This window comes from Danio rerio, chromosome 17, assembly GCF_052040795.2.
Source record: "Danio rerio strain M-AB ecotype USA chromosome 17, GRCz13ab, whole genome shotgun sequence".
Classification (NCBI taxonomy): domain Eukaryota; kingdom Metazoa; phylum Chordata; class Actinopteri; order Cypriniformes; family Danionidae; genus Danio; species Danio rerio.
In genome coordinates this window covers 50,183,357-50,198,531 of record NC_141037.1, presented here as the reverse complement: position 1 = coordinate 50,198,531, position 15,175 = coordinate 50,183,357, and the positions used below count along the sequence as shown (strand labels likewise).

Genomic DNA, 15,175 nt, shown 5'->3' with positions numbered 1-15,175 from the left:
TGTTTTTCTTATTATTTCTTTATAGTTTTGTGTTTTTCTTTTATATACTTTTCAGTTATAGACACCAGCATGAAATTGTAAATCCATCATATTATTATTACGTTGTTTGGAAAGAAAGAAAGAAAGAAAGAAAGACTCAAAGAGCATGATGTGCATAGCAAAACATATTTTTATTTCATTAGAAGGCATATATGGTTTACATATATTTCTAAGCATCCACTTTATTTTTGAAAACTCAAAAACTGTGAACCTGTGTAGTGAAATTTCCTCAAAGTGCTTTTCAGTCACAATTTTGTTGCACGGTGGGTACAAAAAAAATCACCAAAAAAAACAAAGCAGTGTAATGAAAGTAAAGACGCAACACATTGAGCACATTATCCCTGAGTTACATTCAAAACAACTGAAATGCCAATCCCTCATTATGAGGTCGTATTCAAAAAGTAGAAAATAAAAACAAGTCAGAATCAGACGTATGACTCTCTGATGTGTTCTTCATACATAGATTCAGATGAGGACCTCTGTCTCAAACATGAGGAGGATCCACTCATACCATCACAGCATGCCTCAGCATTGTCTCTGTTGTGGATATCAGCAAGTCCAGAAGAGAAATCCAAAGTCTCCTCACTTGAAGATCTGGAGCCGCTGCACGTTTGCTTTGACAAACATCTGGCATCCTGAACGGTCAGCGATCTGCAACAGGAAAGAGCTGCAGGGGAATTGTTCTGAACGGCTTGCTCATAACTCGGAGGGCTGCTTGGTATCCTGCTGTCCACCTGCTGGAAAACCTCATCGCTGGACAAGCGTCTGGGCTCCGGTTGAGGAGTCAGCACCTCGGGGAGAGTCTCACTTTCTCTTAAGGTTCTTTCGATGGCCCGTTTGGTGGAGCCGCTTCGCCCGAAAACAGTCCTGCTCCTGAGGTGTGCACTCTTCATTGACTGCGAGCGTTTTCTGGGGGTTTCTGAGCGGTTCGGAGTAGGGAAGGAATGTTTGCGTTGGATGTTTTTTTTGGACGAAGGCAGGGGAGAAGGACTGTTGTGGATGGAGCTCTCTGAGGCGCTGGAGAAACAGCTCTCCAGTGAACTCGAGGAACAATACGAGCAGCCTCTGGAGGTGGTCCTGGAAGCGCTTGAGCGTGCCAGACCACATCTTTTCCCAAAGCTGTTCCCCGCCCTGAACACAATACAGTCATCGGAGATCTGCTTTTTTAACTGCTTTTCATGAAAGTCCACTTCCGTCTGGCTGCTGGAGAGATGCTGCTGAACCGTCTGGGTGAAGTTGAACGTTGGTTCTGAACGTCTGCGGATCAGGAGTTGGGTTGTCCAGGGTTCTTCAGGTTCCTGGGCTTTTTCTTCAACGCCAGATTTGATAGAGTCCATATCTGAACAACTGCCCTTGTAGGTGTCTGCATCGGGGTCATTACTGTCGTACGCAGAGTCGTGATGGTGCGAGGAAAAAGAGTCTGATGGAGAAATCAGAACTAATGTTAAGTGCTGTTCGGTCATATCACGTAAATACATTTGCTTTGCGCATTGTCTGAAAATATATGTAAAAATGAAGGCCTGCGTATTGGAAGGTTTTAAGGGTGTAAATTGGACAGCCAATTGGATTTAATACATTGAATTGGTGTAGTGCAATACACAGTTGACTATAATAACAATAACAATAGCACAAATGACTATATACTTTTAAAACTATTGGTTGGAAAATTTCAGTCAAAATTGTAAACTCTTTGCAAACCCACATAAAGATTGTAGATGAGATTGTTAAAGTGAAACCTAAGTCTTAGACACTTCTCATGAGAAAACATTATTTATCAATGTTTAACACTCATATTTTCCAAGACGTCTTTTGAAATCAATCAAATCTGCTCATACTAGCTCTTAAATTTTTCATGTTGTCTTTTTATTATTTTGGGCCAAACTTGATATTTAATCTCCATTAAATTAATTTCAGAGTGAACTGTAGGTATACTTGGGTATAGGTCAGAGATGCCCAAACTAGGGTCCGTGTGCCAAAGTTGGCCCATGCTAACATTTGATTTGGCCCACCATCCCATTTGAGAAGAGAGGGAGAATGATGGGGAGGGGGTTGGGGCAAATATCTTTGATCATTTAAAGCAATTTTTGTAGTTATTTTTAAATATTAGGAACTTACTCACTGAAACTTTAATGTAATGCAGTTTGTGTGTATTACATTAAATGTGTTACTGTTTTGTTTACAATGCCCATACTGATTGTTTGTTTTCTCTCTATAGTCCTTTGTGCTGCCTTGTGGCAGTTGGAAACGTCCTATAAAATAAACTGAACTTGAACAGTTTGGTCTTCAGCCCTTAATGAAGTTTGATTTTTGGCCCTTCATGAGAAAAATTTTGGGCACCCCTGGTATAGGTATACAGCATGATCTCAAAAGGAAACAACTAATTTACGTATTGTAAGAAAAGTGACTAATTCGTATTAATTCATATGATTTAATTAGTACAAAAACATGTTTTTTAAATAAGGAGCACCTAAAGAATTAAAAAGCTACCTTGGTTATCGCTGAGTTCATCTTCATCAGAATCTTCATAGAGCGTCAGCGCATCATCACCAAAAATCCGACTGCAGTTGTCAATAAGGAAAGCCGTCAGTTTCGTCACCTGGAAAAACCAAACAAGTGATTTAGAAGAGCTCATGAAAGCAGGTCAAAGTCTGGATGTAAAACTAGTCTGGTCTTTTCTTCTTTTGTGAAGTTTCAGTTCTACTGTTTTCTGGCTTCTGGCCACATCATGTGAGAAATCGAGAAATCGATAAGGCCACTGTTTTCAGAAGTCACTGTACACTCACCTCTTCCATCTTCTCTATGTTGCTGTCTGTTTGGAGCAGGTTTGGGGAAACACACGTGGCTAGATTGGTGGAAACCATCTTGTTTGTATCTGCCTTCTCACTTATTAAGAACAGTAGGACAATCAGGTGCTTCAAGAGCTGAATGTTTGGCACAGGCAGTGTGTTGATCAGCCTAAAGACGAAGGTAAAGAAAAACTGGTATCAATTACAGTTCATTTACACTGATCACTTTTAATCCAACTGTGTCATTAGGTAACTTACATTTTAATTTCAGCGCATTTCTGATCCTCATCCTCCTTTTCCATTGCATCCATCCAGTCTTTGTACTTCTCCGACATTAACAAACCGCCAGGCAGATGTCTGAGAAAATCCTGCAAATCAGAAGAATGTATATTTTAGACTTTTGGACATTGTTCTTGTAATCAATTCATATTGCACAGATCAGATTATGGCATACCTTGATGAGATCAGCAAGCCAAATCACCGGATGCTCCTTCAGATCCACTTCTATCCCATCGTTGAGTTGCGCCTTGATCTCCTTCACAGCTTTGGTGTTCCCGGCCCTCCTGAACACCCCCTCAGTGTGCAAACCCTTTCTCTGCAGCAGAATTAGGATATCCTGAAAAATACATTGAGGCAAATTGAGACTTTAGAAAGATGAAAACCACGCACACTCTTAAAAATAGTTGGCATTGGAACACTTTTTGCCCCTCAAAAGGAGAAAATAGGTCAGAAAAGTTACTTCAGATTAGATAAAAATGTTCTACACAATAATAAAAAAGTTATTTGAAGTAATTTGAAGGTTCTTTGGGGCCAAATTTATATTGTGTTGCTACACAGACCCTCATTCAAACCTTCATTTTCTAAGAGTGTAATGTTGACCAGAGTATATGGGAGATTATTACACATCATTTGATCATTTTCAGTGAACTACATAGACACTTTTTTCAACACAATTTCATGGCAATTTTTAACTTTTTGATTAAGCAGCTAATTTGTATGAATGCTCATCCCCAATGAAAGTTTGGTATAGAGGTAAAGTTAGGGGAATTGCCTCCTTTTTAAGCTTTTGTATGACTGAAATCAAATGAAATTATATGAATTTGCAAAAATTATGCAAATAGTTACGTTTTATAGTCAGAATTGCTGGTAATAGTATTTGTTTTGCCAATTTTATTAGTCAAATGTATTCCAGAGTGAAACATTCGACAATTCTTACCATAATTGGTTCAGGAGGAGACCCATCTTTCTGACAGATTTCAGACAAGGCTCGTCCAAAAAGTGTGTTCTTGGTATGTTCACTGTTTGCATGATATAAATCCTTGTTCTTTTTCTGAACACGTCGAAAGATGCTCCTCCAGCGCCTTCGGTTAATATTCATGTTCCCTTTAGAATAAGAGTAAAGACGTGGTAAGAATCATTGTATTCTAATCTGTCTGACATTTCTTATAAGTTCATTGCAACATATTAAATAGCAGTGACATTTAAGAGAACAGAAGTAAGAATGTTAGCTTACCAGTGTGGGAGATGCTGGCAAGATTGCCATTGGTTTGCTGACAAAGGGAGAGTCCCGTATTCAGAGGAACCTAAAATAAATTGAATGCAGTCTTTTAGATGAAGTAACCCACTACAGAGAAAAATCTATTTAAAGCAGAACTGAACATGGTAACTGGGGGGATTTTAGATTTTAGCTTAACGGAAGTTTGTAAACATTCCATTAAAAGCATAAGCTGGTCAAAATAAGAGTGACATTTAACAAGCCTTTGAAGCATCCCCTTTAGGCTTTGCTCTCAGCCTTAAGAGTCCATAATTGCTTTAATCTACCAATCAGAAGGTGATAAGAAGCGCTGTATGCGTAAGATCTAAGGATTTATATACTTACGGTTGTGGCTGGCATGCTGATTGGGTCCATGCTATTTTGGGTTAACGATTTGGGCTGAAACAGAAAGAACAAAAGAATTGTTTATCCTGTCAATGAGATCTAGGGAAGTAAGTCAATTCAAATACATACTCATCAGTTTCCATGATGACATTAAGAGACAAAAGGTGTGTGTGAAACTGATGGGTGAAGGTGGAAACTTACCACGCCGAGTCCACTCAGCACCTTCATAGGTTGGCTGCTTTGGGATCAACAATAAATTCAGTCTTCTTGGTGAGATTACCTGGTTAGTGAGAGAAGATAATTAGCAGTTGCATCTGCATTTACTTGAGCAATTGAATACAGCATGTGTAATAAAACATGGATTCTCATCAGGCAGTAAACTAAATCTTTCTAAATAATGCCAAAAATGCATGATCCAAAAATTAATTAATAAATATAATTTAATCTTGTGACAATAGCAGAAATATAGCAAAATATCAAGTTGTAAAATAGTCTAAAAAAAAACACACACATTATTAATTATTAGCAAAATATTAAATGGTAATATTACTTATAAATTGTAGGAAAAAAGTGCACAATTTCTTTTTAATTTAAATCCATAAAAGCTCCACAAGATGCGAAAAAAAAATGCAATAACAGTACAATGATTAAAATGTGCAAAGATTTAAACAAAAGTTTTAGCATAATATTAATTAAAACAGAATCCTTGCAAAATTGTGTATAACTTATTTAGTTTACAACTCCAAAACATAGAAATATTTATATAATAACACACTTATAACATAAAAAACATATCATTTGTCAAAGTATTATTATGAATGACTCTTTCTAAAGAATACATAAATACTTATGTGCAAGATTATTAGCCAGCAACTTAAAAAACATTGTAAATATATACATGGCACACTGTAATGAAGACAGTTAAGGTTTATAACAAATAAAATTATTAACAAGATATTACGCTGTGATATTAACAACTGCATTGTGTAAAAGTCTGTATAATTATGTATGTTACTCAGCTAACAGCTCAAACGCATACAGTATAATACAATTACAAAATAATACACCATTTTAAAATGTTTTCTAGCACATGTAGATTGTAAACTAAAACAAATAATGCATTTACATAAAATAACAGCTCCAAAACAGAAAGAAAACAATAACACAATACTTCAGTACAAAAATATGTATTAATAAATGTTACTCACCACTGTAAAATATTCACTGCTGTGGGTGGCTGGAAAAATCAACAAGCTACATTGACTCAGGAGCCGAACATACAGCATCAAGAGACTGAGACAGACTGAAGTGAAACAGCCCACTGCATCACACAAAATGAAAGTGGGCGGGCAAAAGGGGAAATTCTGATATGCAATGGAGACAGGAAGCTACATCACGGGCTCCCACCATCAACACCTAGTTAGCTACGTTGTTGTGGCTCGAGGGTGGAAAGTGTTTCATACGTCACGCGTGTGAGCACGAATGTATCAGGTAACGTGTGGATGATAGAGAATATGGCAGCAAGAGAAAGTACCTATTAAATTACACGGCCAACAGGGTCAGCAACATGGATATTGTGTTACACTTTCGAAAACAACAAACAAGAGATGAAGTTATAATCAATTAGCCATATATAATATCGAATATAAGTTTAGTGTTTGTTTAAATATGTTTATGTGTGGCATACCACATGGCTCAGTACTTAGCCCAAAGCACGTTTATGTTATACATTTGTTACAAACTATCGTTTTTTTTTTTCAATTTAATATTTATTTAAAGCTTTTGTTTGTCAAAGAATACATAAACAAGAGAATGTATATATGTCAAATTACATATTAACATTTGAACATAACAAAGAGATAAAGCTAACTGTCTTTACCCCTTAGCGTAACGATTATATTTCATGACAGTTAGTGGATGCTTTGTCATTCTTTAACTCAATCCCATTTTCTAAAGGTTTTCTGGTAAATTATAATTAAGCTTGGCTGCAGTGTTTACAGTAAAGGCACTTTTATAATGATTCATTATTTTGCTGTGTGTACATGCTAATGATACCCTGGGACTTTTTTTAAACAAACAAAAACCATCATTTTGAGACTCAGAATCTGACAAGTGTCTGTTAACTGACTCACCGTAGCTCATGAAACTGTACAGCCCCCATGTTTTTGCTAAAGGCGCATAGCAGGTAAATTCATCATGAAATTAAAAGCACTGCGTTTGACCAAATGTCTTTTAGCGTACCCACCTACTGCTTACAGTCCATGGAAATCAGGTCACGTCTTCTCATCAGGAGCATTTTGATGTTTTGGAAAAGTTTAACATGTGGGGGAGATTCTAACTGTATAAATCGTATATGTTTGAGGATGTATCACTACCTTTTGGTCCACTGAATACCTCTCAGGAGGTCTGATTTTATTAGTAATTTTATTTTATTATGTCTTACATGTCATAATTATATGACCATTATAATTTTGTAACAATAAATGAAGAAATATCATGGCCAAGTACTTAGACTAGTGCTTTTTAGGCTACATTTTAAACAAAGTATCTGTTTTTCAAATCCCTGCTGAAAAATCCAGCTTAAACCAGCCTGGGCTGGTTGGCTGGTTTTAGCGGATCAACCAGGCTGGTTTTAGAGGGGTTTTGGTCATTTTCAGGCTGATTTCCAGCCATTTTCAGCCTGTTCTTAGCTGGTCAGGCTGGGAGATGACCAGCTAAAACCAGCTTGACCAGCCTAGCCAGGTTGGGAGCCCAGCTAAAACCAGCTGTGTCCAGCTTAAACCAGGCTGTTGAAGCTGGTTTTAGATGGATTTAGCTTGTCATTTTCCAGCCTGGAAATGGCCAAAACCCCTCTAAAACCAGCCTGGCCGACCAGCTAAAACCAGCCAACCAGCCTAGGCTGTATAAATATAAATATACTGTATAAATGTGAATGTTTGTACTTAAATTTGCAACTTTAAAGTTTTGTGCAATTCATCTTTAACTCACATTTAGTTTCTCACATACCCTCGTCTTTTTGGTCTAGTCTACTTGATGAACAGCTGTGTTCCAATTGTATTACACACACACACACACACACGCACACGCACACGCACACACACACACACACACACACTTTTGAAACCAGATGACACCTGTCTGTGTGTTTCTAAATATTTTATTAATTCCATTCCATTCCAAAAGTAGCCCACATGACACCTAACATTGCAGAACAACAAGTCTTAGTAACAAACAACTCTCTCTTTATTAGTGTGAAACATTTCAAGTCATCAAGGGTACTTCGTGAAGATAAAAACAAACAGTTTAATTATGACTGACAGAGTGCTTGAGTAAAAAAGTTGTCGCAGAATGATAAAATCAATGCTTAACTTTTTAATTCATAGCATGAAACCCCTCACCACTGAGCAATTTCAATTTCTAAATGAAGTGTGAATCACCAAACTTTCCCCTCGTGTACAGTGAAAGAAACCAAGTGATGTATTGCCAGTTTACACTTTTTAAGACTTGTTTACACCGCATAAACATTTTAAATCCTTAACGTACTTAACACATATAAAAATGCCAATCAACCACACCAGTTTTTTTAAGTCACACCTGTAGGTGGCTCAATTTGAATGACCTTCAAAGCAGCCCACCAGGGAAAAACCCACGTAGGACAGTATGCATCATAGTGTTTTCTAGGCTGTGGGCTGAAAAGACCACCAGACAACCTCAAACTTACACTTGCCCACCTAGTGCACTGCAGTCAGAGGTCACAAACAACATCTTGATTCGGATTTGGATTACAATTCATTTTAATGTAGGACAACTACTTTTGAAGGCATCAAAACTCATCTTTAATGGAGAACTGAGGTTGGTCTTCGGGTTTGAAGTCTTTATTGGGGCTCCCGTCCTCATTGAGAAGACGCCTGCTGGTGTATCCAACAACAGGGTATTTTGTCTTGTATGTGCCTGTGAAAATCTTCTCAAGGGATTGTAGTTGACTCTCGGTGAGGCCCGTCTAACAAAATAGGAACCGAAAGCAGCAACATGTTAGTGCCGAAAAAGTCTGGTGAAAACCAGTGTTCAGTGTAAGCTGAAACTTTTTTTTTTGTTTTTCCTGTGGCAAAGTTGTAATAAAACTCTCAACTTACAGTGTCGTGTGTGAGATCGGCTGGGTCAAGGGACATTTTGGCCACAGCTCTGGTTGAGTCTTTGCCTACAAGAGCATTGTAAGGTGCTCCTTTTTTGTAAAACTCTGGAAATAAAAGAAATTGTGTAATGTAGTGATTCTAGTAACTATTCAACCTATTATTAAATGTACCCATTTCACAAACTAAGATGATACCTTTCTACAACTATTTTAAAACGTTTTTTTTTTTTTTCTAGACATGGGCCAGTATAAGGGTGCTTTCACACCTACACTTTTGTTTCGGAACGTATCTCGTTTGCCCAGTTAGCGCGGTTCGTTTGGCATATGTGAACCGGGCAATCGCGCTCTGTTCCGCGACAAAGTAATCGCTCCGAGATCGCTTGAGTGGGGTGGTCTCGGCTCGATTGAAACGAACCCTGGAGCGGTTCGATTGCAGTGAGAAAGCGATCCGATCCGATCGCGGTTATATCACAGTGTTTTATGGATATGTAATAGGCATACGGCTATATGAAGAGAGAATTGTGAGTAGGGCGAAAAGTTTCGCGAGTCTCTAGATGCCCGCAAACGAGTGATGATCTTCCGGTAATCTCACGTCTCCCTCCCGGTCCTCAAATAGGCATCGTCGCGCACCCTCACCCCTCCCCACCGCATCTCTCCTCAGACACATCGCGCGTGCACCCTGTCAATCACCACCAAACCACCACCTCTCCTGACAGCTTAGCGGGACTCTGCAAAATAAACCCTGACACTCTGACCAATGTGAGGAGAGTTTACTCGCACGTGACTTGTTTTAGCTCTTTTGGTCCGATTAGAAACTTTGCCGTGTGAAAGCGAACAGCTCCAAGAGCAAAGAGCAACAATGTAACAATTGTAATCTCTGTTTCAAAACAACTGAATCGATTCACAGGTGTGAAAGCACCCTAAGATTCTAACAGTATGAAAACCGTGGATAAAAATATCACGGTTTCACAGTATGATTACTGCTCTCAAATATGCTCTTCTGGGTTAAAAACAACAACAACTTATTTTCCTATTAAACACAAGATATTAAAATATTTTGGAACAATTAACAGTTAAATAATTAAAATAAATCATTGAGCTGCTATCTTAATTAGTTTGCAAAACAGATGTCTTTACTTTAAAAGACATCTTTGGATATCTTTCTTTTCTTTAAATATAAAGTAAGTAGGCCACTGCACTGTTCAGGTGCATAGCACATAGGATGCACATAGCAGCATAGGATGTTGGTTCATAAGCGATTTGTTTCTCAAATGTTTGCTGAATCATGTGCTGACCAGTAGCTTTTGATGTGGAGGGTCTTTTTCTGCTGGTGATACTGTTGCCCTAAAAAACTAGATAAAATAATTGTAAAAAAAACAACAAAAAAAAACACTTACACATACCTTAGGAACAGTATAATAGAAATTTTTTGCAGTTTTAAAACCTTGACTTTCCATGCCTAGTTTTTTTTCTAATGTTATAAAAACTAAACACTAAAATTGGCAATAAATTACAAAAAAAATCTAGCGATACACTCAAAAAACTATGTTTGCCGTTTGTTCAAACTCCTCATTTAAAATGAGCTGAAACAACAAATCTTTTGGGTCAACTTGATTGTTTTATGTTCATTCAATCATTCATTTTCTTTTCGGCTTAGTCCCTTTATTAATCAGGTAGCCGCCAACTTATACAGCATATACTTTAAGCAGCGGATACCCTTCCAGCTGCAACCCATCACTGAAAAACACCCATACACACTCATTCACACACCTACACTACGGCCAATTGAGCTTCCCCAATTCACCTATATCACACGTCTTTGGACTTGAGGGGGAAACAGGAGCACCCGGAGGAACATGCAGGGAGATCATGCAAACTCCACACAGATCAGCAACCTTCTTGCTCTGAGGTGACTATGCAGTCCTGTTTTATGTTCAATCCAATTTAATTAGTAAAAAACTAATAAGTTAGCTTAATTCCTTCCTGTTGTCCCAACACAAATCGATTGTGTGGATCCCAGCGTTTTTAACAGTGTACTAAAGATGGAGTGAGTGCAAATATTTCTCTCTTTTAAGCAAAGAAATCAATCTCTCAATATAATTCCACATATTTCAAGTCAAATATGTACTAGTACCATGATTTTTTCTTGTGCAATTTTAGCAATGGGAACGCTAAAAATATATATTTTTTTGGTAGTTTCAGTTCACCTCCATGGAAGTTTACCCAACCAAGACGACGTGCATTTATAGGAAGAGCAGATATGTGAAAAGGGAACATTACTATTGCCTTCATAGATTACAATTGATTAAGTAGTTTACGCTCACCATGCACTCACCACTTGTTACCAAATCGTCACCTTAGAATTATAAGGTTATCTGCGTTCTGAATGATTTTGAGCTATTGAGCTTCAAAGTTTTTGCAATCCATATAGTCAACAATATGTGTAAAAGTTCTCTTTCATACATTAACATGACAGAGACCCTAAGGGTTCTCTAAATGTAAATTATCAAAGTTCTCTGACATTTCCAAATTGGAGTAAAAAAACATGATTAATGCAGATCGAACCTTCTCATTCTGAAAAGTAATTTTCCACTTGGAATTATAAGGTTCTTTCTGGCAGATTGTTCGTTAAAGCATTACTTTTCAAAAAATACAACCAAAATATAAATAAAAAATTGGTGCTGTAACAATATGTTGATGCTTGAGAAAATTACATTTGTGCTTTTTATAACATTTCATTTTTTAGGAGGAATATTTTTACTTGTTTATACTTAACATACACGGCTGTAGTAAATATTTTATCCAGTACAGAAATTAATTTTATGTATTTAATATGGTCATAATTGTTAAACGTAATGCATTATATGAAGTATTAAATTATATTTATTGAATTGTATGCTATATTTGTTGAAATATATGCCCCATGAATTAAATTATTTGCCCTGAAAGACTTTAAAAGAAAACCGACAATGAGCAAATGAGTTTTATAAATACTGAAAAGTGTTTCACTGACTATATATACACAAATAATAATAATATTTTACATGCAATATATATATATATATATATATATATATATATATATATATATATATATATATATATATATATATATATATATATATATATACATAAAATTATAATTCATATTTTGTTTCTATTTCAACAGTGTAAAATTAAACATTTAATCTCAATGTCAAAAAATGCTTCTAAATCATCATATCTCAATTTGTGTGCTGTGGCGTTATTTAACCGACTCTGATTTTGTATGATTTTTAGGTTTCTTTCTGGTCTTTCCCGCTGTCAGTGGAGCAGTCCGGCAAATGACAAAGAAAGCAGATCCTGATTGGTCCTCGTGCGTGCATTAAAAATGCTGATTCACAGAAAGAACCTTATAGAGCCAAGCTAGAGTTCAACTTTGTAGATAAACCATTTTTGTTTTTTAAATAAAAAGTCTTAAAATGTAAAAAAAAAAAAAAAAAAACTTATAAAAACTCATCACATAATTTAAATTAGTTGTTATTTAATAAGAATATGTCAATGACTCAATTTTGACAAAAATGTCAGATAAAACCATATAATTCTAAGGCGACAAAATATCTAATCAACTAACCACAAGGAAGCAACTCTGTGCATTTGCACAGGTAGACGTGATCAGAAAAATGCAGAAATTCAAACCAGGAATCAGAATAAGGAAGAAAGATAAATCATGTGACTCTGAACGTGGTTCTCTGAAAGTTTATTGTGCTAGAAGGATGGACTTTTTTGGAAAACCCTTGAACTTCTCTGTGACATTTGAATGGTAGGGGTGAAGTAAACACTATAAATGAATGCATTTATCCTGCCTTGTATCAAGAGTGCAGTTTTGTGGTTCCAACTGAGCATTGTTTAAACACCAAAGTCTACCTGAGTGCTCATGTGGAGCAGTGATGATGCCAATGGATTTATGTAATCATATTACATTTACAAGAAACTAGTAAAGCAACATATTACTCTTTATTTTCAAAAAAAGTGGCATAGTGGGTAGCGCTGTCGCCTCACAGCAAGAAGGTCGCTGGTTCGAGCTTTGGCTGGGTCAGTTTGCATGTTCTCCCTATGTTCGCGAGTGCTCCGGTTTCCCCCACAAGTCCAAAGACATGTGGTACAGGTGAATTGAGTAAACTAAATTGTCAGTGGTGTATCTGTGTGAATGAGTGTGAATGGGTGTTTCCCAGTAATGGGTTGCAGCTGGATAAGTTGGCAGGTCATTCCACAGTGGCGACCCCTGATTAATAAAGGGACTAAGCCAAAACGAAAATGAATGAACTCTGTTTTCTAGTGATGCTCCAATCAGGATTTTTGCAGCCGCTAAAGAGTACCAAGTGAACATGCAAAACTGTCAAAAACACAAAAGAACATGACATTGGTAGATGAGATCGGCCAAATCAGTGAGAAGCAATCGAGTCAAAGAACTTAATTATCGACCGATACTGATCTCCGGCTGATCAATCCAAGCATCCCAACTGTTTTCCTTTTGTACTGACAGCTCTGCATTCTCCGTCTTTAGAGATATCCGGTGTAAGTGCGGATGAATTGTGTACGATGTGTGAACATGGTACTTACTGTAGCTTAAATGTGATTGTGTATTTACTCATCTCACTTGCACAACAACAGACTCAGCATCCCTTAAAACGAATTAAGAGTCAAATGGAAACTCAGAATATTCATTGCTGAGGTGTTGAACTTTTTCTATCCAGAAAGGAAGCACTGGTTATTTGCCAATTTACTAGTCATTTATTTGTACTACACAGACGTGAATTTACATTTCCCTCAGTAAACTCACATTTCACTTTGGTCTAAAATGTCCTTGCATTGTTTATTCATTCATTCACTTATAAATGTTTTTTTTTCGGCTTAGTCCCTTTATTACTCAGGGGTCGCCACAGCGGAATGAACCGCCAAATTATCCAGCATATGTTTTACACAGCGGATGCCCTTCCAGCCGCAACCCCCTTACACTATTATTATTATTTATTATTATTAATATTATTATTATTATAGACAAGCAAGCCCAGCTCAGAAAAAGGTTACACACGCATAACATGACACATTTCTTTTCTTCAAAAGTGACTAAGACATATGACAAGGTTGTATTGAACTTACATTCATTATTATTTGTTTTAAATTAACAAAAAATAGGCAGTACTGAAGGCTGTCCTGAAGGGATTACCCATGTGGGTTTACATCAACAACAAAATATTTAAATTTCCTCGAGGAGTTCTTCCCATGTCAATTCCTTTCTAGCTCAGGAAAATCCCGTTTATTTTCCAAAACTCTTTAAAATAATTTGACCTGTAAATGCAAATAGACACAGGGAGTTTCCAGATATTTTCAAATTAGGGAAGAAAGTAGAGTATGCCTTGATCTCTTAAACAGAATGATCAACTTCCTCAAAGAATTTGTGTCTGAATCAGAAACTTCCACCAGAGAGAACGTGAGGTTTCATTAAAAAAATCTAACCTTTTCCAGTTGTGACGTCAAACACTACTCCTTTAATGGCCATGTAAATAGGTTGTCCGTCCTGTATATCGGGCGGGGGTATGTTTAAACATTAGTAAACGTGACTTGCAGTTATTTGTTAATAGAAAAGTCAAAAAAGCTGACGTTAGGACTGTTTTTGTGGCAACAACACATACCTCGCTTCCATCGTATCTCTGCAACTCCTCATCCGTAAACAGGCGCACCGGTTTCGATGCGTTTTTTATTTTACTATCATTTGAAGAACAAACATTTAATAACGCGTATATTAAAACACTACGCCAATAAAACATTGTGGACTGTCGTGTTGAGGTTTGAGTTGAGGAACGAGTCTGCGGCTTCAGTTTCCTTGTTGTCACGGGAGCGGCTGCGCGTGTTTCCATTCAGATGCTGATCTCGGATCAGTTTCACAACAAGAGGTGGAAACGCTCCATTTGTCTCGGAACAGGACATGGAATTGGTGCTTTAGGACACAATTTGGTAACGTTTTAATGTGTACGTGTTGGGAATGCGGGAAAATCTAATATATTCTGACTTTAATACAAAACACAAACTTCTGCTTTGGGAATTTTCTAAACTTCCACTAGCGTCAAGTTTCAGTTTCTCCATTCACGTGATGGACCGGAAGTGACGCCCACCACTGCCAATGAAACTCCTCCTTTTTATTTATTTATTTTTTATTAACAATGCTTGAACAGTAACAGAAAGGCATTATTACTTTTTAGAATTACACAAAAGACTGAGATAACAATCTATTTGCATACTTTCCATCTTCATTAATAATATAAAAATAAATAAAATAACATATTAACAAAAAATAAA

The 15,175-nt window shown here is 36.9% G+C and overlaps 2 protein-coding genes across 2 annotated transcripts; both read right to left on the bottom strand.

Moving 5' to 3' along the window:
• Window positions 1–151: 151 nt before the first annotated feature.
• On the bottom strand, window positions 152–5,996 carry tagapa (T cell activation RhoGTPase activating protein a). Its single transcript, NM_200868.2, has 10 exons — window positions 5,913–5,996; window positions 4,906–4,984; window positions 4,705–4,758; window positions 4,339–4,408; window positions 4,042–4,208; window positions 3,280–3,441; window positions 3,084–3,193; window positions 2,823–2,994; window positions 2,527–2,635; window positions 152–1,459 (listed from the first exon to the last, which is right to left on the bottom strand). The coding sequence occupies exons 2-10, from the start codon at window positions 4,930–4,932 to the stop codon at window positions 465–467; spliced, it is 1,866 nt and encodes a 621-aa protein (NP_957162.3). The 5' UTR covers window positions 4,933–4,984; window positions 5,913–5,996; the 3' UTR covers window positions 152–464.
• A 1,848-nt stretch (window positions 5,997–7,844) lies between these two features.
• nenf (neudesin neurotrophic factor) lies at window positions 7,845–14,955 on the bottom strand. The gene is made up of 4 exons (NM_001037704.2): window positions 14,512–14,955; window positions 14,336–14,396; window positions 8,838–8,941; window positions 7,845–8,704 (listed from the first exon to the last, which is right to left on the bottom strand). Exons 1-4 carry the CDS (start codon window positions 14,644–14,646, stop codon window positions 8,528–8,530), a joined length of 477 nt encoding a protein of 158 aa, NP_001032793.2. The 5' UTR covers window positions 14,647–14,955; the 3' UTR covers window positions 7,845–8,527.
• Window positions 14,956–15,175: the final 220 nt, after the last annotated feature.

Coding starts and splice junctions, on each gene's coding strand:
- tagapa (NM_200868.2), bottom strand. CDS start 4,932: ATGAAGGTGCTGAGTGGACTCGGCGTG. Junction 4,409..4,704: donor TCAGCATGCCAGCCACAACC/GTAAGTATATAA, acceptor AATTTATTTTAG/GTTCCTCTGAATACGGGACT. Junction 1,460..2,526: donor TGAACTCAGCGATAACCAAG/GTAGCTTTTTAA, acceptor TTTCTCCATCAG/ACTCTTTTTCCTCGCACCAT.
- nenf (NM_001037704.2), bottom strand. CDS start 14,646: ATGTTTTATTGGCGTAGTGTTTTAATATACGCGTTATTAAATGTTTGT. Junction 14,397..14,511: donor AGAGATACGATGGAAGCGAG/GTATGTGTTGTT, acceptor CCCGATATACAG/GACGGACAACCTATTTACAT. Junction 8,942..14,335: donor TGACGTCACAACTGGAAAAG/GTTAGATTTTTT, acceptor TTTTATTTCCAG/AGTTTTACAAAAAAGGAGCA.